Source organism: Symphalangus syndactylus, chromosome 9 (assembly GCF_028878055.3).
Source record: "Symphalangus syndactylus isolate Jambi chromosome 9, NHGRI_mSymSyn1-v2.1_pri, whole genome shotgun sequence".
Lineage (NCBI taxonomy): Eukaryota > Metazoa > Chordata > Mammalia > Primates > Hylobatidae > Symphalangus > Symphalangus syndactylus.
The window spans coordinates 85,370,080-85,397,273 of record NC_072431.2 but is presented as its reverse complement, the minus strand read 5'-3'; the positions used below and the strand labels follow the sequence as shown (position 1 = coordinate 85,397,273).

The 27,194-nt window shown below is 51.2% G+C and overlaps 1 protein-coding gene across 1 annotated transcript; it reads left to right on the top strand.

The window, feature by feature from the left end:
• Positions 1 to 26,671, top strand: RAMP3 (receptor activity modifying protein 3). The gene is made up of 3 exons (XM_055293210.2): positions 1 to 291; positions 19,754 to 19,886; positions 25,578 to 26,671. The coding sequence occupies exons 1-3, from the start codon at positions 234 to 236 to the stop codon at positions 25,831 to 25,833; spliced, it is 447 nt and encodes a 148-aa protein (XP_055149185.1). The 5' UTR covers positions 1 to 233; the 3' UTR covers positions 25,834 to 26,671.
• The last annotated feature ends 523 nt before the right edge of the window (positions 26,672 to 27,194 follow it).

The window sequence follows — 27,194 nt, the reverse complement described above, 5'->3', positions numbered from 1 at the left end:
ACCCCGCTGAGATTCCAGCCCAGACTCCAGCCGCCCCGGTCCCTCCCACCTGGCGCGCCTGCAGGGCCTGCACCCCACATTTGGAGGCAACGCGGCACGGCCGGAGGCGTGGTCTGGGGGGCGCGGCCTGAGGGAGGACCCCCTGAGGCCCCGCCCCACCCCAACCCCATCCGGGCGTCCCCCAGCCGCGCCCCCAGCGGGACGGAGCGTGACCCAGCTGCGGCCGGCCAGCCATGGATACTGGAGCGCGGCGGCGCCCGCAACTTCTCCCGCTGCTGCTGCTGCTCTGCGGTAAGGGGGCGTCGGCCCGCACCCGGGGAGCCCCCACTCCTCGGGGTTCACAGGACCCGCGTGGACCCGCGCCTTCCCGCACCTGCGACGGGGTCCTTCCCTTGCCCCGGAGCTCGGGAGGGGCGCACAGTGACCCTGGCGGGATCCCCACGCTCTGCGGGAGGGTTCCACCCGGGAGAAGCTGAAGGCGAAGGACTCTGGCGGGCAAGGGAGGCACAGGGCCCCCTCCGGGGTCTTCCGACGGCGGGGTCCGGCAGCCCCCGCTCCTCCCAGTTGTGATGTCCCCCCACGCCCCGGTTCTGGGGTCACCTCAGGGTGGGCGAGAGGAGGCGGACCAAGTCTGGCTCCTTCCTCCTTACCCCCCAGGGTGGTCTGTCTGTAAGGTAGTGAGCTCCCTGTCCTGGCATTGAGTGCCTGCCCACCACTCACAGGGGCGTGGGCGGGTGGACTCCGGACTGCGTAGCTGGTCCTCCCAGGGCCCTTCAGTGTGTGGACGCCTGTGTGTGTCCTGGAACTGGCTGCGAGGGAAGCGGGGCGACTCTCTGAGCCATCCTCTCCTAATGCCTTCTTCGACAAGGAATCAGGACTCTAGGAGGAACCATTGCTCACAAAATGGAAATAGATTAAACTAAAAGCTTGCTTTGAAGTACCTTGCTAAAGAAATTATCCAAGAAAAAGTAAAAGATAGAGAGAGAGAGAGAATGTGTGTAAGGGCTGTTGGGGAACAGTGCTTGCTGAGGGCTGGGGTCCACTAAGCGATGACTGAGCCTGGCCAGTTCTGGGGGGGCACTGGTGATGGAGGGCCCTGGCCTGGTGGTCCCCAGCTTCCCTGGCTGTAAGATGCAGAGTTGGGCCTGTTTTGATGATTTGGGATTTGGTAAGGTAGGTGGGAAAAGGGTGGACCAAACTCAGTGGTCATTTTCCTTCCATTGAAGAGGTCTTGGTGTGCAGAACATGTGTGGCTGCATTTGGTGTTCCAGGGCTGGGGCCTAGGATGTGGTGGATTTTGTGTTGAAGTGCAAAGGTGCATGGCAGCTTCTGAAATCAGGAGCATGCTGATTTGGGGTTTCAGCAAAATCCCAGTGAGCGCCCCTTAGATGGAGATCTTGGTTGCTATAGTGGAAGGAAGGTCCTCTGAATTCATTCTGGGAGAAGCTGAGGCTTTCCTGACCATCTCCAGTATCGAACTGAGAAGGACCACAGGCTTCCGCCTGCACAAAATCCCCCCTCTTAATAATCCTGTCTCTCGTGGACCCAGTTCCTGAGGGCCACTTCTTCGTCCTATTGTGTTGGTCCTGACTGTCCCCCTCCAATGGGACATGGGTTCACGCTCCCTCGCCAGAATAGGGACCAGGCCCAGCTTCTCAGCAGACCCTCCCAGTGTTCGACTGGCCAGAGTGAGATTCAGAGAGAGGTAAAACTTGCTCATGGTCCCAGGCTGATGTGTCAGAGGTATCCGGGACTGGAGCCCACATCTGCCCTGGATGCTGCTGTGTCTGGAAGGAAGGAGCCGGGTGGGTTCCTCTTGAGTGAGGACTGGCTCAGGAGGACCAGCAGGGAGAGTGCTGGCCTCTGGGGCTTCTTTGAGAATTCCAGGCCTTTTTCCAGAAAGCATTTGATGCTGTGCGGGGCTGTGGGGATGCGAAGTCCAGCAGGTGTCTACTCAGCAGGATGCTTTGCTGTGGTGCCCAGCTCTTGACTGGACTCTTCTGGTCTGGGTGAAAATCCTGATCATGATCCCAAGATCATAAGGCACTCACTGGCCTCAGTTTCCCAGCTGCAATATAGATGTAAGAATAGCAACCTATAAAGGGCTGCTGAGACTGTCAGTTTGATTCCATTCGGTTTAGTCCGTATCGCCTTGTGTTGGGCATGGGATTGTGGGGTGGAAGGGTTCATGCTTAAACAAGGGGAGGTATGGGAAGGCACCCACCAGTGACTGCACTGGGCCTCATGAGGCTCACTCACAGCACCCAAAGATGGAGCACCATAGTGTGTGTGTCTGTGTGTGCAAGCATATGAACATGGTACCACCATTTTTATCATTAAATGATGTCCTGCTACCATGTTACCTGTGGTCACATTGATTCTACTGAATCAAGTGGGCCCAAAGGCTGTGGTTGGATAGCAGTAACTCTGGTGAATTAAAGACTTGGAGGTGGCCGGCCGGGCTTGGTGGCTCACGCCTGTAATCCCAGCACTTTGGGAGGCCAAGGCAGGCAGATCTTGAGGTCAGGAGGTCTAGACCATACTGGCCAACATGGTGAAACTCCGTCTCTCCTAAAAATACAAAAAATTAGCCGGGTGTGGTGGGGCATACCTGTAGTCTCAGCTACTCGGGAGGCTGAGACAGGGGAATCGCTTGAACCTGGGAGGCAGAGATTGCAGTGAGCCGAGATCCGTGCCATTGTACTCCAGCCTGGTGACAAAGCGAGACTGCCTAAAAAAAAAAAAAAAAAAAAAAAAAAAGACTTGAAGGTAGTGATTGGCCAAGAAGAGGCCCATAGATTTTTGGCCCTAGAGGTTCCTTGGAGGTTATCTGACCTCCATGCTCTTACCTACTCTTCATAAGGAAACAGAAGTCTGGAGGGCAGAGAGGAAGTTGCCCAACCATAGAGACCAGGGGCAGAACCACCCAGAATCCACAGCCTCCCAAGGTCGACTGACCGTGGCCCATGGCAGCCATTTGCCAGTCTGGTCTATGCTCTTTCTGTCAAGGAGAGGGAGAGTGCCTGTGTTTCATTTCCAAATGACTAGCCACAAAAGCCCTTTCTTGCGGAAATGCATCTGTTTGGCTGTTTATCATCTCTCGGTGGCGTCTGGAAGTCCCTGAGACAAAAGAAACACAGGCCGGCATGTTCTTTGTTTCCCAATGAAACCAACCAAAATGGATTTCTATTTTGATTCAGTTCCTGCGTCCTTTACTAATGCAGCCAGTAGCTTGATTGGCAATGGCCCTCTTTTGTGCTGTTGCCAGGAATCTGTCTTTACACCATTGTTCTAGCATTGGGTGGGTTGTCAGGTTTTGCTGGGAGCTGCTCAAGCCTCATGTGCACTAGAAGTGAGCTCCCTGGGGAGGGCACTTGGTTTCTCAGGGTGCCTGCCTTGTGCAGGCCCAGGGCTGGTGCTGTCACAGGCATCCTCATAGCACCTCCGTGGACAGAGAAGTTATCCCAGAACACCTGCCTGAGGATGGCATGTGGTCCTCAAAGGCACATTTACAATCTGCCTGGGCCAGGTCCTTGTGATGGGGCATATGGAGATTCTGGAGTATGTAGAGATTTGGGGCATGCAGAGATTCAGGGAGGGGCATGTTGTCAGGGACCCCTCCTCTTTAGATAGCTGTGCCACCTGGGTGGGTATTTGTAGAGCCGTGGGGGAGGGGCTGGGCAATGCCCTGGCACTGGGGGTGGTGGGGAATTGATGCTATCTTTGCCTGGCTCAGTGAGAGAGATCAGGGGCTCAGGGAGAATAATAGTTGCCTGAGGGTAATGGACACTTATCAGGATCTTGTCCCAGAGCTGTGTTTCAGAGCATCATGGTTAATGTGAAAATGTGGCAGACACAGGCCCTGTGTAGGAAGGTGGGCTGTAGGAACAGCCATGACTTGGGCTGGCTGCGGCAAACACCTCCTAGGAATGGGCTGGGGAGGAGAAGGCAGTGGTTCAGATTCATTCTGACTTCCAGGACTAGGAGAAAGGAAGGAGAGGAGAGGAAACAGGGGAGGGGGATGAGGGTAAAGAGGGACAGGGGAAGGAGGAAGAGAGGAAGAAGGGGAAGGAGGGGGAGGCGGAGAAGGAAGAAGAACTGGGCTGGGTCTCGGTGGTCTGATAGGTGACAGTCAGAGCAGGCTTGGGGGCACCAGGCCAAGGGGTCCAGGTCTAGGGGTTCAGATTTAGACCTAGGAGTCCAGGTGGACCAGGCTGCAGGTGTGGGCACTGGCCAGGAGGGACAGGGTGGGGCTAGCCTGGCTCGTGTCCATTGGGATGGTGGGCAGAGCTCAGGAGACCCACCCAAGGGTGCTGAGAGAATCTGTTAGGGAATGACGCCAGACCCAGGGTTGAGGACAGGAGCTGGATGTGGAGAGCAGCTAGGTGAACCTTCAGAGTCCAAGGCAGGGGCAGCTTTAGGGTGAAGGTGCACAGGCCACCTTAGTCTTCGTGTGGCTGCATGTGGTCCCTGGGGCTTGCACCCCTTGGTCACTTATGCCAGGGCTGTCTTTTCGCCTGCAGGCAGGTGCAGTTGAGCAGGGTGGCAGAGGGAGGCCTTAGGAAAGTTGCTTTCTTTTGGGCCTCCATCGCCCCATCTCTAAACTGAGGGAGGTGGTGAAGGAGGCATGATGTTTTTCAGGCCCTTCCCAGGATCAATGCCGACCTGTACTCCAGAATCTTTTGCAGAGCCCAGGCTTGGCGTGGGGCTTGGAAGTGCCCACTGGGAGAGAAGGAAAGGAAGGTGGGGATCGGGGACCCGGGCTAAGTGGGGCCACTCCAGCCAGGAGCCCTCAGGGCAAGGAAGTGAGTCTTGGACGCAGCCCTGCTTGGCAGACCAAGGGTGGGAATTGGAGTGAGGGTGTCAGTCTGAGGCAATGGTGACATGCCACCTGGAGATAGCTCTGTGGGCAGGTGGCCTGGCTTTGAACCTTGACTCCCCTGACTTGTCTAATTGAGCAGGCAGGTGACCCACCCTGCCACAGGGTTTCAGTCTTTAAGTACCTGCCCTGTCTGGCTGTTGTAGGGCTTGGTGGGTTGGGCCACACTTAGAACAGGGCATTCAGGGAGCACTGGTCAGTACTGAGGGAGGTGGAGAGCCTGGCTGAAGGGAAAGAGAAATGGGGCAAGGGTCTGCCAGGTAGGTGCCACTGGTTCTGTTTCTGAATGGGGACATTGAGGCTCAGAGGGGCAAGTGAGTGAGTGTCAGGGTCAGGGGCAAAGCTGAGGTGAGCACCTAGAGCCTTCTGGCTCCTGCTTGCTGCTCTTCCATCCCCCATGCCCTTACTCCTTGGAGTGTGGTCCTCGGACCTGCAGAAGAGGCTTGCCTGGAGCTTGCAGAGATGAGTGCTTTGGCCTCCAAGCCTGCTGAACTGGAATCTACATTGCTTGAGGTCTTCAGGTGATGGCCTGCACATCTGAGTGGAGACACATTACTTTCCATCTCTCAGTCTCAGCCTTGACCCCACGTCCGAATCACTTGGAGGTTTTAACAAACACGAATTCTTGGTTTCACACCCCAGAGGCTCCCATGCAATAGGCCTGGGCTGTGGCCTGGATGAGCCTATTGTGCAGTTGACTCTGCTGGGTCTGTCCTATCTCTAGTGGCTGCCCTGAAAGATGACAGTGCCCAGAGGAACTAGGGATACAGCCCCCAAGCCTCAGGGCTTTCTGGGTGGGTTCACGAATGGTGGTCCCTACCAGCCTTATAGAAGAATGGCTTCACTTTTGAGTCTCTTATTACTTATTGGTTCCTTCAGAGCACTTCAGAGTCTAGAGCTGCGCTACAAGAGAACCTGGGGTCAACAGCTTGGGACACACAGAAATGGGAGCTGCTGGTGTCTAGGAAGGAGGCTGTGGTGATGGGGGACAGTCTGATTGTGGAGGAGGAGGGGCAGGTGCTGCCAGCAGCCAGAGGGTCCTGGAGCAGCAGCTCATGGGTGGGGCAAGCTGGAGGCTGGGGTCAGCGTGGTGGGAATAGGAAGTTGGGGCCTGATGAAGGCTAACCTTCACAGAGATTTTGTAGGTACACAATTATTAACCAATGAAAACACACAGATTCAGAATCACTCTTTTTTACAGACGGGGAGACAAAGGCCCAGAAAGGTGAAGGGCCCTGCTTGGAGTCACACAGCAAATCAGGAAGTAAACGGGATGAGGTCTCTGCCTTCTGGCTGCATGCCAGTGGGGCATCTGGAGGGTGGCACGGTCAAGCTTCAGAAGGACATGGGCTTCCCTTCCTGCAGTGATGGTACAGGCTTCTCTTGAAGGGATGCCAGCTTCAGTCCTGGCTGGTGCTTGCCCAGGATTCCATGATATGAAAGCTCAGAGGGCCTATTTGAGTCAAGTGGGAGAGTACTGTGGCTGAAAACCCACTTCTGCCTTTCTATTAGACTTTAAATAAACTCTGAAGACCTGTACATCCTGCTCCAACCTTGCCCTGGGTCTACCTTTCCAAAGCCACTTCTTCTTTCCTTTATGCCCACAATGGTGTGTACTCCACCCCTCCACACACAGTATACCCAGCTCCACTGTGCTCCTCCCTGTGCCCTGGACACCTCTGTTCCTCCTCTGTTCATGTTTTCTAATAGCTTCCCGATGTTTATCTACTTGTTCTGTGAATTATTGAGAGAGGAGTATTCTCCAATTATCTGCTGGGTGCGGTGGCTCATGCCTGTAATTCCAGCACTTTGGGAGGCCAAGGCGAGAGGATCGCTGGAGTCTAGCCTGGGTAATATGAGATCTTGTCTCTACAAATAACAAAAAAAACTAGCTGAGTGTGGTGGCACATGCCTGTGGTCCCAGCTACTCAGGAGGCTGGGGTGGTAGGATTGCTCAAGCCCAGGCAGTGAAGGCTGCAGTGAGTCATGATCGCACCACTGTACTCCAGCCTCAGTGACAGAGTGAGACCTTGTCTCGAAAGAAAAAAGAAAAAAAAGAATTCTCCAATTGTAATTGTGAAGTTGTGGATTTGTCATTTTCTTCTTGTAGTTCTGTTTTTGCCTTGTGTGTTTTGATGCTGTTATTAGGTGCATACATATTTAGGATTGCTATGTCATCTTGATGAACTGAGTCCTTTATTGTATTGAAAAGACCCTCTTTATCTCTAGTAATATTTTTTGCTCCAAAACATACTTTGTCTGATATTAATATAGCCACTCCATCTTTCTTTTGATTAGTGGTAGCAAGATGTGTCTTTTCCCACTCTTTTATTTTGAACCTATTTGAGTCTTTTCATTTAAAGTTGGATTCCTGTTGGCAGCCTACTGTTGGACCTTACTTTTTGTTCTTATTTGATAATCTTTGCTTCTTAGTTGAAGTGCTTAGACCATTTACTTTCAATCTGATTATTGATATGGTTAGATTTAAATCTACCATTGTACCATCAATTCTTTTCCTCCCTTTTCTCCTTTCCTGCCTTCTTTTGGACTTACTATTTATTATTATTACTCCATTTCTTCTTCCTCTTGCCCTTCTCCTCCTCCTCCATCCTTGTTAATTGGATGTAATTCTTTTTTTGTTTTGTTTTGTTACTCCAGTGGTTGGTTCAGGGTTTATGGTATACATCTTTAACTTATCATTCTGTCTTCAGGTGACATTACACTGATTCATAGATAGCCTAAGAACCTTCCATTTCTCCCCTCCTGAACTTTATGCCATTGCTGTCATACATTTTACTTCAATCAAAGTTATAAATATCACAACACACGATTATTATCTTTTACAGAATTTAAACATTGAGAAAAATTCTATATATTTACTTACATAGTTAAAATTTCTGATGTCCTCCATTCCTTTGCATAGGCCCATATTGGCTTCTGATAGGCTTTCCTAAACATTACTTGTGGTTTGGGTGTGTAGGTGATATTTCCTTTCACCTTTTGTATGTTTGAAAAAGTTTTTATTATGCCTTAAAAAGCCGGCATTATTGAGATATAATTCACACGCCACACAATTCACCCATTTTAAGTATACATCAATATTTTTTAGTACATTCCTAGAATTTTGCAACCATCACCATAATCAATTATGGAACGTTGTTGTCACCACAAAAATAAACCTCCTGCCCATTAGCAGTCACTCCCTATTTCCTCCAATCCCCTTAGCCTTAAGGAATCACTAATATGTTTTCTGTCTCTAGATTTGCTTATTCTGCACATTTAGTGTAAATGGCATCATATAATATGTGAGATTTTGTGACTGGCTTCTCTCACAGCAGAATATTTTTAAGGTTCATTCATATAGTGGTATGTTTTAGCACTTCACTCTTTTATGTACAAATAATATTCTATTGCATGGATATACCACATTCTAGCCATTCATCAGCTGATGGACATTGTTTTGTCTTTTGGCTATTATGAATAATGCCTTTATGAACCTTCTTGTAAAAATTTGTGTGTGAACATGTGCGGTATAAATTTAGGAGTGGAACTGTGTAGTCATATGGTAACTCTATGTTTAACATTTTGAGAAACTGCTAGACTAGTTTCCAACGTGGCTGCTTCATTTTACATTCCAATCAGCAGTAGTATATAAAGGTTCCAATTTCTGCATGTCCTCACTAACACTTTTTTTTTTTTTTCGAGACAGGGTCTCATTCTGTTGCCCAGTCTGGAGTGCAGTGGTGCAATCATAGCTCACTGCAACCCCAGACTCCTCAAGCCATCCTCCCACTTCAACCTCCCAAATGTGTGGGGTTACAAGTGTGTGCTATCACGTCTGACTGCCTTTTTGATGATAGCCATTCTGGTGGGTGTGAGTGGTATCTGATTGTGGTTTGATTTGCATTTCCCTGATGGTTGATGATGTTGATTATCTTTTCATGTGCTTATTGATCATTTATATATATTTTTGTAGAAATGACTATTCATATCCTTTGCCCATTTTTAATTGGTTTTTCCCTTTATTATGGAGTTGTAAGAATTCTTTGTGTAACCTGGATACAAGTCGTTTATTAGATATACGTCTTGCATATATTTTCTTTTACTCTGTGGGTTGTCTTTTCATTCTCTTGATGCTATCCTTTGAAGTACAGAAGTTTTAAAATTTGATGTGTCTAATTTATCTATTTTTCTTTTGTTTCTTGGGTTTTTGGTGTCATGTATAAGAAGGCTTTTTCTCACACAAGGGCACAAAGATTTTCTCCTGTATTTTTCTTAAAGTTTTATTTATTTATATTTTTATTTATTTATTTTTTGAAACAGAGGCTTGCTTTGTTGCCCAGACTGGAGTGCAGTGGCACAATCTCAGCTCACTGCAACCTCGGCCTCCCAGGTTCAAACGATTCTTGTGCCTCAGCCTCCTGAATAGCTGGGTAATCTAAGAGTTTCATAATTTAGCTTTATAATAAAGCTAATTTAGTTTTATAATAAAGGGATAATGTAGGTCTGTGTTCCATTTTTTTTTTTTTTTTTGAGACAGAGTCTTGCATTGTTGCCCAGGCTGGAGTGCAGTGGTACGGATCTCGGCTCACTGCAAGCTCCGCCTCCTGGGTTCACGCCATTCTCCTGCCTCAGCCTCCCGAGTAGCTGGGACTACAGGTGCCCGCTACCACGCCCGGCTAATTTTTTGTACTTTTAGTAGAGACGGGGTTTCACCGTGTTAGCCAGGAAGGTCTCAATCTCCTGACCTCGTGATCCGCCTGCCACGGCCTCCCAAAGTGCTGGGATTACAGGCGTGAGCCACGGCACCCGGCCTGTGATCCATTTTGAGTTAATTTTCGTGTATGAGGTGAGAAGGGTCCGACTTTATTCTTTTGCAAGTGTATATCCAGTTGTCCCAGTACCATTTGTTGAAAAGAGTATTCTTTCTCTGGTGAATTGTCCTGGTACTTTTGTAGAAAATCAATTTATCGTAAGTGTGAGGGTGTATTCCTGGACTCTGAATTCTATTCCATTGGTCTATTTATCTAAACTTATGCCAGTACCATGCTATCTTGATTACTGTTGCCATGTTGTAAGTTGTAAGATTGGGATGTGTGAGTCCTACAACTTTGTTCTTTGTTTTTTTTTTTTTGAGACGGAGTTTCGCTCTTGTTTCCCAGGCTGGAGTGCAATGGCGCGATCTCGGCTCACCGCAACCTCCGCCTCCTGGGTTCAAGCCATTCTCCTGCCTCAACCTCCCGAGTAGCTGGGATTACAGGCATGCGCCACCACGCCTGGCTAATTTTGTATTTTTAGTAGAGACGGGGTTTCACCCTGTTGATCAGGCTGGTCTCCAACTCCCGACCTCAGGTGATGCACCCGCCTTGGCCTCCCAAAGTGCTGGGATTACAGGCGTGAGCCACAGCGCCTGGCCAACTTTGTTCTTTCTCATGATTGTTTTGGCTATTTTGTGTCCCTCGCTTTTCCATAGAAACTTTAGGATCAGCTCATCAATTACTGCAATGGGCCAGCTGCGATTTTGATAGGGATTGCATTGAGTTTGTATATCACTTTAGGTAGTACTGATATCTTAACAATTAAGTGTTCCAATGTGTTAACATAGGATGTCTTTCTATTTATGTAGGTCTTTTAAAATTTCTTTCAATAGGCCTGGCATGGTGGTTCATGCCTGTAATCCCAGCACTTTGGGAGGCCGAGGCTGGTGGATCACCTGAGGCCAGGAGTTCGAGACCAGCTGGGCCTATATGGTGAAACCCTGTCTCTACTAAAAATACAAAAAATTAGCTGGGCATGGTGGCAGGTGCCTGTAATCCCAACTACTCAGGAGGCTGAGTGAGGCATGAGAATCCCTTGAACCTGGGAGGCAGAGGTTCCAGTGAGCTGAAATGGGGCCACTGCACTCCAGCTTGGGTGACAGAGTGAGACTCTGTTTCCAAAAAAGGAAAAAAAAAAATTCTTTCAACAATGTTTTATACTTTTCGGAGTACAAGTTTTGTACTTTTTAATTATACTTGTTACTAAGAATTTTATTATTTTTGATTGTATTGGAATTGGAATTGTTTTCTTTGTTTCCTTTTTGGATTATTCATTGCTAGTGCACAGAAATACAACTTATTTTTTTGGGTTAATTTTGTACCCTGCAACTTTGCTGAGTTAGTTTATTACCTGTAACAGTCTCTCTCTGTGTGTGTGTGTGTCTGTATGTTGATTCTTTTAGATTTTCTACGTATAAAATCGTGTCATCTGTGAATAGAGATAGTTTTACTTCTTCCTATCTAACTTGGATGCCTTTTATTTCACTTCTTGCTTAATTGCTCTGGCTAGAACTTCCAGTACTTATGTTGAATAGAAGTGGTGAAACCAGGCATCCTTGTTTTGTTCCTGATCTTAAAGGATAGCTTTGTCTTTCATCATTGGTTATGTTAACTCTGGGCATTTCATATATGGTCATTATCATGTTGAGGAAATTCCATTCCATTCCATTCCTAATATATTGAGTGTTTTTTAATCATGAAAAGACATTGGATTTTGTCAAATGCTTTTTCTGCATCAATTGAGATGATCATGTGGTTCCCCCCCTTCATTTATTAATGTGATATATTACATGAATTGACGTTCTTATGTTGAACCACCCTTGCATTCCTGAGATAAAACTTTCTTGGTCATGGTGTATAATCCTTTTTATATGTTGCTGGATTAAGTTTGCTAGTATTGAAGGTTTTTACATATATATTCAGAAGCAATATTGGCCTGTAGATTTCTTTTCTTATGATGCTTTTGGTTTTGCTGTCAAGATTATACTGGCTTCAGAGAATGAGTTGGAAGACGGGGAAGTGCTGCTTGTTCTATTTTCTGGAAGAGTTTGCGAATGATTTCTGTTAATTCTTCTTTCAGTGTTTGGTAGAATTTGCCAGAGAAGCCATCTATACCTGGGATTATCTTTGGGAGAAATTTTAAAATTAAGAATTCAATCTCTTTACTTAGTATAGACCTATTCAGATTTTTGATGTCTTCTTGAACCAATTTCAGTAGTTTATGTCTTTAACAGTTTCCTAGGTTGTAACAAAGTACCATAATCTGGGTGATTTAAAACCTGTTCTGGAGGCCAGAAGAACCCAGGTGCTGGGCATTCCTTCCCAGGCTTTCCCGAACTTCTGGTGGCCCCAGGCATTCCTTGGCTTGTAGTAGCATCACTCCCATCTCTGCCTCCATCTTCACACTGTTGTCTTCTCCCTGAATGTCTTCACGTCATCTTCTTTCTGTGTGTATCTTTTTCTGTGTCCATATTTCTCCTTTTTATAAGAATATACCAGTCATGTTGGATTAGGTCTACCCAAATGACCTAGTTTTAACTTGATTACCTCTGTTGAGACCCTATTTCCAAGTAAGGTCAGAATCTGAGGTGTACTAGGGGTTAGGACTTCAATATATCTTTTTTAGGGGAGACACAATTCATTCCATAACAATGTCTTACTAGGAATTTGTCCGTTTTATTGACATTATCTAATTTGTTGGCATATAGCAGTTAATAGTATTTGCATATAATCTTTTTTATTTCTCTAACACAGGTAGTGATGTAGTGATGTCTCCTCTTTCATCCCTGATTTAGTAATTTGAGTCTCTCTCTTTTCTTCCTGGTAAGTCTAGTTAAAGGTTTGTCAATTTGTTGATCTTTTAAAAGCTTTTTTATGTTTTTAATGAGCTTTTGGTTTTGTTGATTTTTTTCTACTTTGTAGTTCATTAATTTCTCCTCTAATCTTAATTTCTTCCTTTCTTCTGCTGTCTTTAAGCTTAGTTTGATCTTCTTTGCCTGGTGCCTTAGGGTGGAGGGCTAGGTAATTGATTTGAGATCTTTCTTCTTTATTCTTTTTATTTTATTTTATTTTATTTTTTATTTATTTATTTTTGAGACGGAGTCTTGCTCTGTCACCTAAGCTGGAGTGCAATGGCACAATCTTGGCTCACTGCAACCTCTGCCTCCTGGGTTCAAGCGATTCTCCTGCCTCAGCCTCTTGAGTAGCTAGGACTACAGGTGCATGCCACCACGCTTGGCTAATTTTTTGTATTTTTACTAGAGATGGGGTTTCACTGTGTTAGCCAGGATGATCTCGATCTCCTGACCTCATGATCTGCCCACCTCAGCCTCCCAAAGTGCTGGGATTACAGGCGTGAGCCTCTGCGCCCGGCCTTATTTTATTTATTTATTTTTTTAGAGACAGAGTCTTGCTCTGTCACTCAGGCTGGAGTGCAATGGTGTGATCATGGCTCATTGCAGCCTTGAACTCTTAGGCTCAAGTGGTCCTCCCACCTCAGTCTCCCTGTTGGCTGGGACTGCAGGTGTGCCACTATGCCTGGCTAATTAAAAAAATTTTATTTTGTAGAGATGAAGGTTTCGCAATGGTGCCCAGGCTGGTCAGGAACTTCCAGCCACAAGCCATCCCACCTGGGATTCTAAGAGTGAGTAACCATGTCCAGCCTTTTTTTTTTTAATATAAGTTTTTACAACTAAAAATTTTTCTCTAAGTACTGTTTTAGCCGCATCCCTCTAAGTTTTGGTATGTTGTGTCTTTTATTTTTATTCATCTCAAAACCATATCTAATTTCCCTTGTGAAATTTTCTTTGGCCCATTGGTTATTTAGGAATGTTGTTTATTTTCCACATATTTGTGAATTTCCCACATATTTGTGAATTTCCCCAAATTCTTTCCATCTTTGATTTCCTTCTTTCTTTTTTTTTTTTTTGAGACAGAGTTTCACTCTGTTGCCCAGGCTGGAGTACAATGGTGTGATCTCGGCTCACTGCAACCTCTGCCTCCTGGGTTCAAGCGATTCTCCTGCCTCAGCCTCCTGAGTAGCTGGGTCTACAGATGTGCACCACCGTGCCCTGCTAATGTTTGTATTTTTAGTAGAGATGGGGTTTTGCCATGTTGTCCAGGTTGGTCTCGAACTCTGGATCTCAGGTGACCTGCCCACCTCGGCCTCCGAAAGTGCTGGGATTACAGGTGTGAGCCACCACGCTCAGCCCTATGTTTGATTTCTAATTTTATTCCATTGTGGTCAGAGGACATTTATATAATCCTTTAAAATCTATTCAGGCTTTAATAAAGTCTCATGTCTTTTTTGATTTTTTTAAAAAATTATTTTAGTCTAATAAAAAATTATATTATTTATTGTTATTATTTTTTGAGACAAGGTCTTGCTCTGTCACCCAGGCTGTAGTGCAGTGGCATGATCATGGCTCACTGTAGCCTCAAACTCCTGGGTTTGAGCAATCCTTCCACCTCAGCCTCCCAAAGTGATGGGATTACAGGTGTGGGATGCCACGCCTGCCTCCATTGTTTTTGATAACACCCTCAGGCATGGACTTCTGTCCTGTTCCAAATATAGCCAGTCCCTTCTGCAAGAGCTATGGAAATATCTGTCTCTTCTTACAGCCTGCCTCTTCCCCTGTGCAGGACCTGGCACTGCATTGGACTTGGAGATAGGACAGTGGCCTGCTTCTACCAGAATGACATCTCTGCCCCACAAGCAGGCACCCATGAGGGAGACTGTAGTACCTGATTTTGGCTTTGATCCTCCCAGTGTGGAGCCTCCATCCTACCCGTGAGCTGGGGTGGGGTGGTTGGGGCCCCAGTACTCTTGGCCTGCCATGCCTGGCGCAGAACCTCCACCTTAGAAGTGGGGACTGGGAGGGGCAGGGAGCCTCAGTCCTCTAGGCCTCATCTGCCCAAAATGAAGAGACCTCCTACAACATGGAGCTGGGAGGGACATGCCTGCTTGTCCCAGGATGAAACTGTAGCCAGGACTGGGAGCTGGGGTAGAGAGAACCTCCACTTGTGGTTGCATCCACTGGAGTAGAGAGAGGCTCTACAACCAGAGCTGGGGTGTGGAGTGGGAGCAGGTTGTAGTTCAAATGTCACAGATTCTCACTATTCTTCCTGATATGTGGTAGATTTTCTTGAATAACCTTCTTCATTTGATGTGTGCCCTTAGGATGAGCTTCTCACACCACCATCCCTGAAGGCTGTATCCCCTTGTTGGGTTTCTTTTCTTTTCTTTCGACAGAGTCTAACTCTGTCACCCAGGCTAGAGTGCAGTGGCACGATCTTGGCTCACTGCAACCTCTGCCTCCTTAGTTCAAGTGATTCTCATACCTCAGCTTCCCGAGTAGCTGGGACCACAGGTGCATGCTTCCTCGACTGGCTAATTTTTGTATTTTTAGTAGAGACAGGGTTTCACCTTGTTGGGTCGTTCTACTGAGGTTATACTTAGTTGATTTTTGATTGTGAGCTGCTCATTTTCCTTGGGAAGTTAATTATGGCAGCTTTCTGAGGGCTGCAATGATGGTGCCTCCCTCTAGAGAGGGTTTGGGTTTATTTGCTCCTGCGGGGGCCTGTCCATGATGATCAGTTTAAACTTGGGGTTTCCCTGGGTCCATTCAGGTCATGTGAATTTGGGCTATGAATCCACAAGAAGGTCAGCTTGTGCTTATGACCTCTCAGAGAGGGGCCCCCCTCCCTGCTCAGTGGCTGGTCCCATTCCTCCTACTTGGACGAGGGTGAAGAGTTATTTCTGGTTCACCTACCTCTGATTGTCAGTTTATGGGGCCTTTCATTAGACTTGTCATCTTGGCCTTTATCCGTCCCCAGTTTTCCAGGCTGGGAAGACGCCTCCAGGGCAACAAATCCATGGCCCTCTGGGTTCCACTCCATCTAGTCTTTAGCTTGACAATTTCTTGCCATCTTGCCAGCTTCTTGATGATTTTATGAATGTATAGTTTATATTTTATCCAGGCTTTCAGTTGTTTTCAGTAGAAAGTTTGTCCAGACATCTGCCATATGACTGGACATGGAAGTATGTCTGCTTATCTTCTCTACAAGGATATAGTGAGGCTTGTATAAGGCTTTTACAAAATCCACACTATAGCTGCAAGCAGTGTCCATCAGAAGCTGTGGGTGGTGCCCAGGTGTCAGGACCCTGGGCTATTGTCCAGGCTGCCGCTAACAAACTGGGATTTTGGGTGAAGGATGTGGCCTCTCTAATACTGCTTTTATGGAAGGAAGGACACATGCCTTGAGGTGGCTGTGGGGACCAAGTGGGCTTCTCCCTATGAAGGTCCCAGCTGTGTCTGTGGACAGCTGAGCAGGAGGTGGTGGGCAGTGGTTTTTACATCCAAGTTTCCCAGTGCCCAGTGAGCCCTGATGGACTTTGGGAAATGGAGGAAACCCCAGCATGGAGCTGACTGCCCATTGGGGGAAACCTGTAGCTTTCCCTGTAGCCTCTGTAGGCTTCTGCCACTTCTGATAGTGTGGGGAGGACCGCAAGGAGCAGAGCTGATTGTCCAGGGCACCTGTTTTCCCTTGGGGACTGTCAGCAACTTTGCCCACAGCTCACACTTCTTCAACTGCTACCATCCTGGGGTCCTCGCATTCATGGCACAAATGCTGCTGTGGACCTCCTGACACCAGGCTTGAGCTGGGAGGAGGGCAGACACACATAGCAGAGCCTCAACAGCAGGGGCGCAGTGGGGCCCAGTCGCCAAGGAGAGGGGTGAGGTGGGGGTGTTGGTGGGGGCTGTGGATTTCCTCCTAGGGAGATGGGAGTGGGCACTCCCAGCTGAGGAAATGGACAAGGCCCAGTGAGAGCAGACGGGATGGGGAGCACTGTGCTTTGGCTGGAGGAGTGAGCCAGGAGGGTCTTGAGTACTGTGGGTGAAGACAGCAGGCCCGGCATGCACAGATGACTACCCCAAAGCTGTGTGACCCTGGGAGACACTTAATCTTTCTGGGCATCAGCCTCTCCATCTGTGTAGTGGGTGTTATAGTGCCCTTGGGGGCTGCTGTGAAGCCTGGGACAGATGACAGGGGCCTAGGGGCCAGGGAAAGTACAGGCTGGGTCCTCAGAGACCTCCTGACTCCCATGGCCTCAGCAAGCCCTCACGTGTGCAGCTGGCCACTGTCCCCACACTGGCTCCTGTTCTTGGCCCATCTCTGGGCCATTGACTGGTATTTGCTGAAGCCATGTTGCTTTGGGCACCTGGACCCGTCTTGCTCCATGCTCCTCCTGCTACCCGGGCAGCTCAAGTCCTCTTAGGTGATCCCAATGGGGCCTGTGCATTTTTTAGCCCCCTATAGCCACTGCACCATCCCCTTCAGTGGTCCTGATGCAGCCCTGGTCATGCCCCCTTCCCACCACTGACATCGGAGCTCAGGTCTCCTTCTGTCTGTGGCTGCCTGTACGCGCGCAGCCCCTATATGGCCTGTGGATCTTGCTGAGACTTCCTGACACTCTGTCCTGGGTTCTGCCCCATCTATTATATGCTCTATCTTCAATCACTCCCCTAGTTGGACTGAGATCCCTGTGTCTTCCTCTTGCCCCCTGGACCCCAGATGGCAGGTCCTCTGAAGACAGGAACCACACCCTCTCCATCTCCCCTTGTCCAAGGATCCAACACAGTCCGCAACACATGATAGTGGTGGTCCAGCATGTTTTGCTAAATCTTTGGATAAATTTCACTGGGGTGACAGTGGGTACTGAGCCACCATCTCCATGTGCAGGCCCTGTGGGACCATGTGGGGGACCTGTGCTACATGCGGGGATGGGACAGACACAGAATGAGCACATGGCCTTTCTGTGAAGAGAGGTGAGCACCCCAGAGGCTCACTCAGGGGTTGGGGCCCTAAGTGGGATGTGTGGCCTTTCAGAGAAGCCAGGCCTGCAGCTGTGCTGATGAGACAAACGAATGTGGGGGTCAGGGACATTCCAGGTGCTGGAAACCATGCAGAGTGGCCAGAAGGCCCTGAAACACCTGTTCTGGGAGAGCCAGTCACTGACCCTGTGTCCAGGGGCTATGGTGGTGACTTCACCCAGCCTGTGTCCTTGCCATCTGCTTACACATGGCAGCAGGCCGACCACTGAGCCACAGCCTGTGTGCTTCCCATCCCCAGGGTTCCCTGGGGCCTCAAGATGCCCTGGGTCCTGGGGAAGCTTGCATGGACAGAAGGGGAGATGCGAGTGCCTACACAGGCTTCTCAGACCACCTGCTGGGACCTGCGAGTCCCCTGTCCAACTTTACCAGCTGTGACCCCCAGGGGCCCTTCTCAGTGCTGTCAGCACTGAGGTACAGGTTTGGGCAGTCACAAAGGGAAGAAGAGGCCTTGAGTCTGGGAACCCACGACACTGAACAGCTGGCAAGCCCTTTTGTGTTCTCCTCTGTGGGGTTCCAGTTAACCCCTGTCCTCCGTATGTGCTCCAGGTGTCCTGCTGCAGGGGGGTGGGGTGGGCTGAGCATGCCAGTTCTCTTAACCCTGGGATCTGGACCCCTCCAGCCTTCCTTTGGCCTCAGGCAAGCCACTCACTTTTGCTGGCATCAGGCCCTTGTTCAACCAAGGGGCTCCCAGGGTCTTCCCTAATGTTAGGATTATGCCTCTTGAGGAGTGTCTGGGGTGCTGTGGTCTGGTGGAGCAGGTCATCGCACCAGAAGGTGGTCCTGTCTAAACGTGCCATTTCCATATTAAAGTGACTTATTCAGCACTTGCTCAGTGCCCAGGGTGAGCCGCACACAGAAGAAGATCAGACTCTGAAATGCTCACTGCTTTCCCTGTCATTCAGCCAAGACTTATTGAGGGAATGAATGAATGATACATTCCTAGAGGTGGCACTGAGCATTTCAGACCTAAGTTAGCCAGCTCAACCTCCTTGTGAGGTGGGGCCTATATCCCTCATCTTGTGGATGGGGAAACTGAGGTTGAGCTGGTAACCAGTGAAGTGTGGGTGTGAGCCAGGTCTGTCCTATGTCAATCTGGAACCATTTTCTTATCTGCTTCTTCGTGGTATTTCCTCTAGCCCAGCACCAGTTGCTGGAACACAGATGACAGGGCTGTGTACACACATGCACATGTATACATACACATACACACCAAGATGTAGATGGCAGGGCTGTGTACCTACACACACACGTGCACACACACCAAGACACAGACAGCAGGGCTGTGCATGCACACACACACACACACACACACACCAGACACATATGCCTTGGCTCTGTCTTGAGTATATGATGAGCACCAAAGCAGAGCTCAGGTGAGGGAAGTTTAGGAGCAGGGAGGTTCTGTCATCTGGAAATGGGATGACCGTGGAGACAGGCCCTGAAGGACAGGGGGCATTGCTCAGTGGGAGGGAGGATGTTCCCCATGGGGAAATGTGTGGAGCAAAGGCGTGAGGAGGAAGGGGAGGGAATGTTTTGGTGGGCAGAGGTTGGGAAGGGCAGTGGGGAAATCCTGGGACAAGCAGCTTGTGTCAGACCCCGAGAAAGTCCAAAGGACTCATTCCCATTGCTGGGAACATGAGTCCCTGCAGTGGCCTCAGCCCCTGGTTTCCCAGAATCGGAGGGGGGCTTTGACCAGGAGGGGGTGGTGCCCTCCTCTGGCCTGGAGCCCTCCTCTGCCACCCCTGCAGGCAATGGGATGGTCCCCAGGTCTTAGAGTCCTCAGGATGTTCCCAGGCCCTGGGACTCCTAAGCTGGAACTGGAGCCTCTTTGCCAGCCCTGATCTGCCTGACACCCTCTCACCACCTCCCAAGGAGTTTGGCCCAGGGTCTCACTGCTTGATCCCTCCCTGTGTCACTGCCTGTGAGGCGGTGAAGTGAAAAGGTGGACTTGTCCTGTCTTGGGGACAGGTACCGGTGTGGAGCCTCCTTTCTGCACTGGCAGGTAGGTCAGGGTGGAGGGTGAAGGACTCCGCTGGAAAGGTCTCAGGCTTGCAAACGGAGCCTTGCTAGTGAGTACTCAAGTTATGGCCCTTCGGGCCTTCCCTGTTCTGGCACCCCCAGTGTGAACTGCAGTGGAATTCTTATGGCTGTCCCCTCTCCAGGTGGATGTCCCAGAGCTGGCGGCTGCAACGAGACAGGCATGTTGGAGAGGCTGCCCCTGTGTGGGAAGGCTTTCGCAGACATGATGGGCAAGGTGGACGCCTGGAAGTGGTGCAACCTGTCCGAGTTCATCGTGTGAGTGCCACTGCTGGGCATGGGATTTTCTCTGACCACAGCGCTGCCCACTGCCCAACCACTGCCTGACCACAGCCTGACCGCACTCTACCCAAGGCCTCACCCATGCCCCACCCACAACCCACCGTAGGCCGCCCACAGCCCTTTTATGTGCTGCCCCACACTTTGCCCAGGGCCCAAACCACGCTCCTATTCACACTCTGCTCTTGGCTTTGGCCACCCCACCCATATCCCACTGGCAAATCACTCACAGCCCTGCCCATGCCCCGCCCCTGCCCACGGCATTTGTGCTCCCCATACCCACAGCGGGTTCCCAGCTTCCTATCCCCCATTCCGCATCCTCACTCTGATGTTCTAGCAATTCTACACTGTGCCTCTGCTTCTCCCTCTCCTCTGTTATTTGGGAATCTTCCCCATGCCTGCTTTTCCTCCTGATCCAGATTAGTGCCCTGCCCTGGGAGTGTCCAGTTCGGGGGTTCCCTGGCCTGGGGGTGCCCTGTCTGCAGGGTGCTCTGCCTGGAGGTCCCCTGCCCGGGGAGTGTCCAGTTTGCGGGTGGCCTGGCCTGGGGGGTGCACTCTCCCAGGGGCGGGTGCTGCCCTACCCCAGGGGGTGCCCTGGCCTGGGGGATGCCTTGCCTGGAGGGTGCTCCACCTCTCCTTACAGCTAGAGCTGGGTGGACATTGTCGTGTGTGTCTTTCTTACAGCACCAGTCATGGCTGGGTCTGTCCTCAGTGGTCAGAGGACTTAGAGGAATTGGGTTCCACTGGTTTATACCAGGTGTAATTGTGGACCACACCTTGTGGTGAAGGGAGGGCCCTTTGTTCTAGAAGCTTCTTAGGTTTTTTATCTCCTTACCTCCTTGGAAATCGCTCATGGCTTCACAGTCCTCTGCCCCACCCCACTCCACCTCTGGCTTTGCAGTCTTGTGCCACCCCCTGGTGGCTGCTGCCAGACCCAAAATGTGCTGGCCTCATGCTTTTGCATGTTAGCACCCCAGCCCCTGCCTTCTGTAGAGACACTGACCATGGCCCTGCCCCAGGAAGCCTCCCTGGCCCTGGCCATTCTGGTGGCCCAGCAGATGGGGGCTCCTTGAGGCTGTCACATCTGCAGCCCCACTGTGTGGGGGAACTGCTTGCTGAACCAAGTGGAAAGGAATTCTGAGTCTGCTGGGAAGGGGTGCTGGGATTCAGGAAAGGGTTTTGCAGGCTCCTCCTGGTCCTCAGTGAGCCTGGACACAGGCCTGGAATGGACCCACGGGTGGCGGTGGAGTCAGGGAAGAGGAGGTCATAGCTTCATAGCTTCTGGTCTCGCTCCTCTCTGTAACCTGCCAAAGCCTCGGTAAATAGACTAAATAGAGACGTCCAGCCCTGGTTTGGGAGGACAGGAGTGGAGGCAACCCAATGGGCATTTAGGAGTCAGCGAGTGAGTGGGCAAGAGCCACTGACTGAGTGCCCTTGGTGAAGTCAGACCTGATGCTGGAAAAGGGGAGCTGGGAACAGCCAGGTTAACATTGTGGAGGCCTCCCGAGACCTGGCTGGTAGCACCAGCTCCCAAGAGAGGGGCAAGAGTGGCTGATTAGCAGCGAGGTGTCCAGAGCCCTCCTCCACCCCAGCTGGACACTAAGGGTGTATTCTTGGAGCTGGTGACACCAGGGTTTCTGGGCCTCCCCATGTAATTGAGAACGTGGCACAGTGTCCCAGAGAGGGAGGCTGGAGAAAGCGGCCGATACGCATTATCTTTTGCCACTGGGTCCAGGAGGGTGGTCTAGGGTAGGATTGAAGCTGTCCTTTCTGAGGAGTGAGACCAGCCAAGAGGAAGGGCCTAGAAGCAGTGACCCCCTCCAACCCCTGGAAGCTCTGGGGACGAGCTCTTCTGCAGGGTCCCAGTGTCTCATCAGCTCTCAGTCCCCACTCCCAGTCACTAGTGTCCAAGCAGGGTCCCTGGAAATCTGATCTAAGGCTCTGACCCTGAAGGACAGAGACCAGAGAGATGGAACCAAGCAACCCCGGGGGCCATGCACCAAGAAGAAAACTCCAAACGTCACGACTGATATCTTCAGGGGGCAAACAACTATCTCTCATGTGATCAGTGAGAACAAAGAAAGAGCTTTAGAAATGGAGGACACGATAGAAGTGAAATGGAATAGAAAGGTTGGAAGGGAGATGTTGAGGAAATCTCCCAGGAATAGGAGAGATAGAGAGAGAGAAGATGATTAGGAGGTCAGTGGTCAGTCCAGGCATAACACCAAGATAGTAGGAATTCTAGAAAGAGAACAGGAGAATGGAGGGATAAAGGGCTCTTGCCAGGGGCTGAGGGCATGAGCTTGCAGCCGGTGAGGGCTTGCCCAGTACTGGCAGAAGGGAGGAAAATGTCCCACATGGACCCTGGAATATCAGAGCTGTGGAAACAAAGGAAAACTTCTACACCTATCCAGAAGGAGGAAAAAAATGAGCTCCAGGTTGGAGATGAGGGGATCAGAGGCCTTCAGGCTCCCCCACCGTAGTCCTGGAAACCGAGGACTGTGGGATGCAATGACCTGAGGATTTTGGACTGTGATTTCTCAGCTAGTGTGCTATTTCCCGCCAATTTGTCCACTAATTAGGGAGAAACGAAAATACTGTCAGACATGTGGCACCTCCAGCATCTTATTCCCACATACCTTTCTCAAGCTCTGGTGGCTGTGTGCCAAGGTGTGGAGCAAACCACGACAAAGGAAGCTGTGAGATTTGGGGAGCAGAGCCAAGGCAGGAGAGGGAAGCCCCAGGGAGGGCGGTGCCCCAGTGTGGCAGCACGCCCCGGGTGGAGGCAGCCTGGCCCACGTGGAGGGCACCTGATGCTTATCTGACACGGCGACTGCCTGCCCAAGCCCTGCAGCCCAGCTCAGTCAAGAACAAAGGACACCCCTCTCTTTCCCCTGAATGTTCGTTCTGCTTTGGTCCCCACTGAAGCAGGGTGGGCCTTGGTGAGCTTAGAGGAGAGGTGGCTTGCTCCCCTCAATAGGACTGGTCCACATGACGGCCCCATCAGGAGTCATGGCTGGGAAGACCCTATTCCCCAAACTCGCCCATGGCCTGCCTGTGGCCTTCCCTGGGGAGGGGTCTCATTGCCCCTCGGGGCAACCAAAGCGTGTCCTCTCCTGGGAACCTCCCTCCAACAGCAGCAATGGGCTCCTTCTGCTCCCAGTTAAGGAGCATTGCTATGGGATTTCCAAATGCAACACTATATTGCCTGGAACACACACTCAGGTGGTGAAACAAAGCAAGGTGGGCAAACACCCCAGAGGTGGGTGGGGGGAGAGGGAGTCTGACTGGGGGGTTTGCCTGGCTTCCAGCCTGCTGGGCTCCTCTCCTTCCCATCCTGGGTTGTGGTGCATCTTTTTTAGAGAGAGTGCTCTGGGGAGCCTGACTGAAGGAGGAGTGGGGAAGCCCCAGATTATCCAGGGGATGAATAAATCATAAGTAGTTCCCGGTTTTCTAGAGAAGCACTGAATGTGGACCTCTCTAGATATGTGACAAAAATGTAGATTTTGTGGATCCACAGAGATGGGTGCTGTGCTCAGCTCTGCCCCAAACCTAACAGCTGGGGTGGGCTCACTCCATGACCTACTCTGTGCCAGGCACTTGCTGGGCCACATGGACCTCAACTCATTTGGTTCTCTCAACCACCTGATTGGATAAGTGTTATTAAACCCACTTACAGATGAGGAAACTGAGGTCCAGGGAGGATAAATGACATGGCCCATATCACAAAGATGGTGAGTGGCTGAGCTGGAGTTGGAGAGGCCCTACCACGTTGGCTCTGCAACCTGAGCCTGAAGCCACTTTCCATGCTGTCTTCTGGGATTACCTCTGCTCCGTGGGCTTCTCCATGTGGCCTAACTTTGGCTGGGAGTGGGGCTTTCAGCCCTGTCTCACCTCCTCTTGGGACGGTTCTGGGGCTGCACATCACTCCTCTTGCCCTGTAGACTCGCTGTCCACAGAGGGTCTTCTCCAGGGTCTGTCTGACTCATCTCAGCCCTGGGGATGGTTGTTGGGGGTGGCATTCCTGGGTAGCAGTTCAGTGGAATGACTGGAGACACAGAGGTTACCGCATGTGATTCTCATCACACACATAGATGCTGGGAACTTCTGAAGGTGAAGGCTGTTGCAGAGTGTTGTTAGATGGCTCCCCAGCTCCTGGATCAGCTGGCGGGGCGTTGGGGTGGACAGCAGGCCACTGAATCTGAGGCCCTGTGGGAGAAGCAGGTCAGGGGAGATGAGGGTTTGTCCATGGACCTAGCTGTTGAGGTGTCTCTAATGCCTGGGCATGTCTCAGGCACTGCATTGTGGCTGAGGCCCAGGAGAGCCAACAGCTCTGTACTTGGATTCGAGGCTGTTCCTTTTGCTCTGGCTGTTCTCTGCTGACACTACCTGGAAAGGCACAGGTGTGTGTCTGACCTACATTCCAAGGTGCTGAGAGCCAGCCTTGGATCAGTCAGGAGCTGGGCTGAGTGACTGGACCTGGGCATCCCAGACCCTTCCTGGGGCATGGGGTTGGGAGACCAGGAGAACCCTGGGTGGAGTAGGTCAGAGTCCCTGTTTCCTACCCCTTTCTGATGCTTTGGGAAATCTACACCCAGATGATGTTCCATGCAGGAAGCAGCTCTTTCCTGTGGATGGGCCAGATCAGTGGCTCCCTCCTGGGACAGCGCAGGAAGGAGGAGATGGGCTACTTTCCCACGGAGAAGCCAAGGCAGGACCCTTCACACTCCTGCATCTGTCCTCATGCAGCACAGACGTGGGGAAGTGCTAGCCCTGCACAGAGGGGGTGGCATCTGGGCAGAAGTCCATCTAGCTTCGTCTAGAACATCCTGAATGAGTGGCTGCCACTCTAGGCCTTGCAGACCCCAATGACAGGGAGGTCATCACCTCCACAGGCTGCCCATTGGACCAGGTGGTGGCTGGGAAGTCCGTTATGCTGAGTTGACCTCTGGGTCTTGGTGGCTGTAGCCCTTGGTCAGCATGAGGACTGTCCAGAGCCTGTGCTGGGCGGGCATGGAGCATCATGGGTGGTTTGCTGAGTGCCCTTCCCATCTTTGATCTCATGGACAGGGGGCCCCACAGGAGGAGGCTCCACATGTCCTGCTAGATGGGGCCGAAGGAGGCAACTTCTGAGTAGGAGATGAAGAGGCAGGGACTGGGGCTCACAGGTCTGACTCTCACTTGGCCACCACCTGGCACATGAGGGCAGGCTGACTTGATTAGGAGGTGGCTGGCCCCTGGCCTCAGAGAGACCCGCCTCTCGGGCTCTTAGGGTATCTTGGATGATGAAGGCTTTGCAGGTTCAAGTGGCCGTGATCTAGGCACCCTTTGGCCCTGCAGAAGCATGGCTTGGTGTGTACTCTGGGCAGACCTGTGTAGTGCTTGGAGGTCCAGGGAAGCTGGGCTGAGACCCTGGATCCTGGGAGCTCATGGCCTCAAAGGCAGCAAGTCATGGTCATTGTGATGCAAATGTGGGCAGGGGACACAGGGAGTGGGTCATGGGCACAGATGACCCTGTGGCCAGAATGGGGATTTTCCAAGGCTGGGCTGTGAGTAGGTGGCCAAATGGGACTGTACCCAAACCACCCCACCCATCTTCCTGGCCTCAGGTCAGGGTAGGTGTGAGGGGAGATGGCAAGAGCCTGGCTTTCACCTCCTCTGCTTTTGCAGGTACTACGAGAGTTTCACCAACTGCACCGAGATGGAGGCCAACATCGTGGGCTGCTACTGGCCCAACCCCCTGGCCCAGGGCTTCATCACTGGCATCCACAGGCAGTTCTTCTCCAACTGCACCGTGGACAGGGTCCACTTGGAGGACCCTCCAGATGAAGTTCTCATCCCGCTGATCGTTATACCTGTCGTTCTGACTGTCGCCATGGCTGGCCTGGTGGTGTGGCGCAGCAAACGCACCGACACGCTGCTGTGAGGGTCCGGGTGAGATGGAGTGGGTCACACCTGGCAAGCTGGAAGAAAGTTCCCTGGGGATGGGAGAGCGGGTGGGTGCTGCCAATCTCCAGCTACTGTGGCCACACCCCACCTGGTCATGGGCAGACCCCTCCCTTCCTGGGCTGACCTGCTCCCTTGAGGCCAGCCTGCTCCCTGGCTGAGGCTCAGGCTATCCGCCCAAGCTCTTTGCTCGTTCTAGGGCCAGTGGAGGAAAATGTGATAAGGCCAGAGCTTGTGTGCTGGGCACAGAAATCACCTGCTGCATCCTGTGCCCCGCAGGCTGGGCTGGAGCCTCTGCCCGGAGGTGTCTATGCTATTTCTTAGCACAGAATCCAGCCTAGCCTTAGCCGCAGTCTAGGCCCTGCTTGGACTAGGACTCCTGGCTTGACCCCATCTCTGGTTCCCGCCCTGGCTCCTGCACCAGCCCCAGCTCCTGCCTACATCCAGGCAGAAAGACAGGCAGGGGCTCTTGGAAGACGTTCCGTGCTGTGACCTCCGAGCCCTTCTGGTGGGAAGACAGCTGGAAAGGCTGGGAGGAGAAGGGAGGGGCTGGGGGTTCCCAGGAGCCATGCATGGCCTGCAGAGTCCATTCCATTATGATGCTGTGCCCACTATGGGCTGTGTCCATGACGAGAGGCTGGAGTGGGGGTGTGTTAGAGCCCCTCACCGGGGCTTGCTGTGCAGATGGGGCCTGGGCCTCCTTCCTACAGGGGCCCCTCTGTGGGTGAGGAGCCCTCTGGAATGGCATCCCAAGAGCTTGTGGCCTTTATCTGCTACCATCTGTGTTTTATCTGAGTAAAGTTACCTTACTTCTGGAATTTCCTGTTTTGTTTCATGTTATTCAGAGAGATGGTGCATCTCTTGGGACTGATGAGTCCCCTGTACATATTGTACAGATAGGGAACAGCTGAGGTTCCAGAATCCCAGAATGTCAGCCCTCAGGGGGCTCAGAGAGTGTTGCAATAGGAGAGGGGCCTGACAGGAGGAGGGACCTGCCTAGCTACTCGCAGCCCCTTGGGCACTTCCCACCCCTGACCCATCGGTTTGAGGATGACGGGGATTTCTCTCTCTTCTGTTTTCCCTTTGCAGCTGCCTTGGGCTTGCTAGGACCCCTGCCTGGGTTTTCTGGGGTCCGAGAGGCCCTGGTCAGGTCTGGCTGGGGGCAGATGCTGGTCCTGGGGGGTCCCTAGAGCAGGCGGAGGGGCTTTATCTCCAGGCCTCTGGCCAGGCCCTTGTCCAGGCTCCAGTTCTGTGGACCTGCGTCTTTTGCATGTGGGCTGTTGGATACAGCGTCTTCTTGCTGAATCCCAGGACCCCTGTGAGTGGAGGCAGGCACGACCC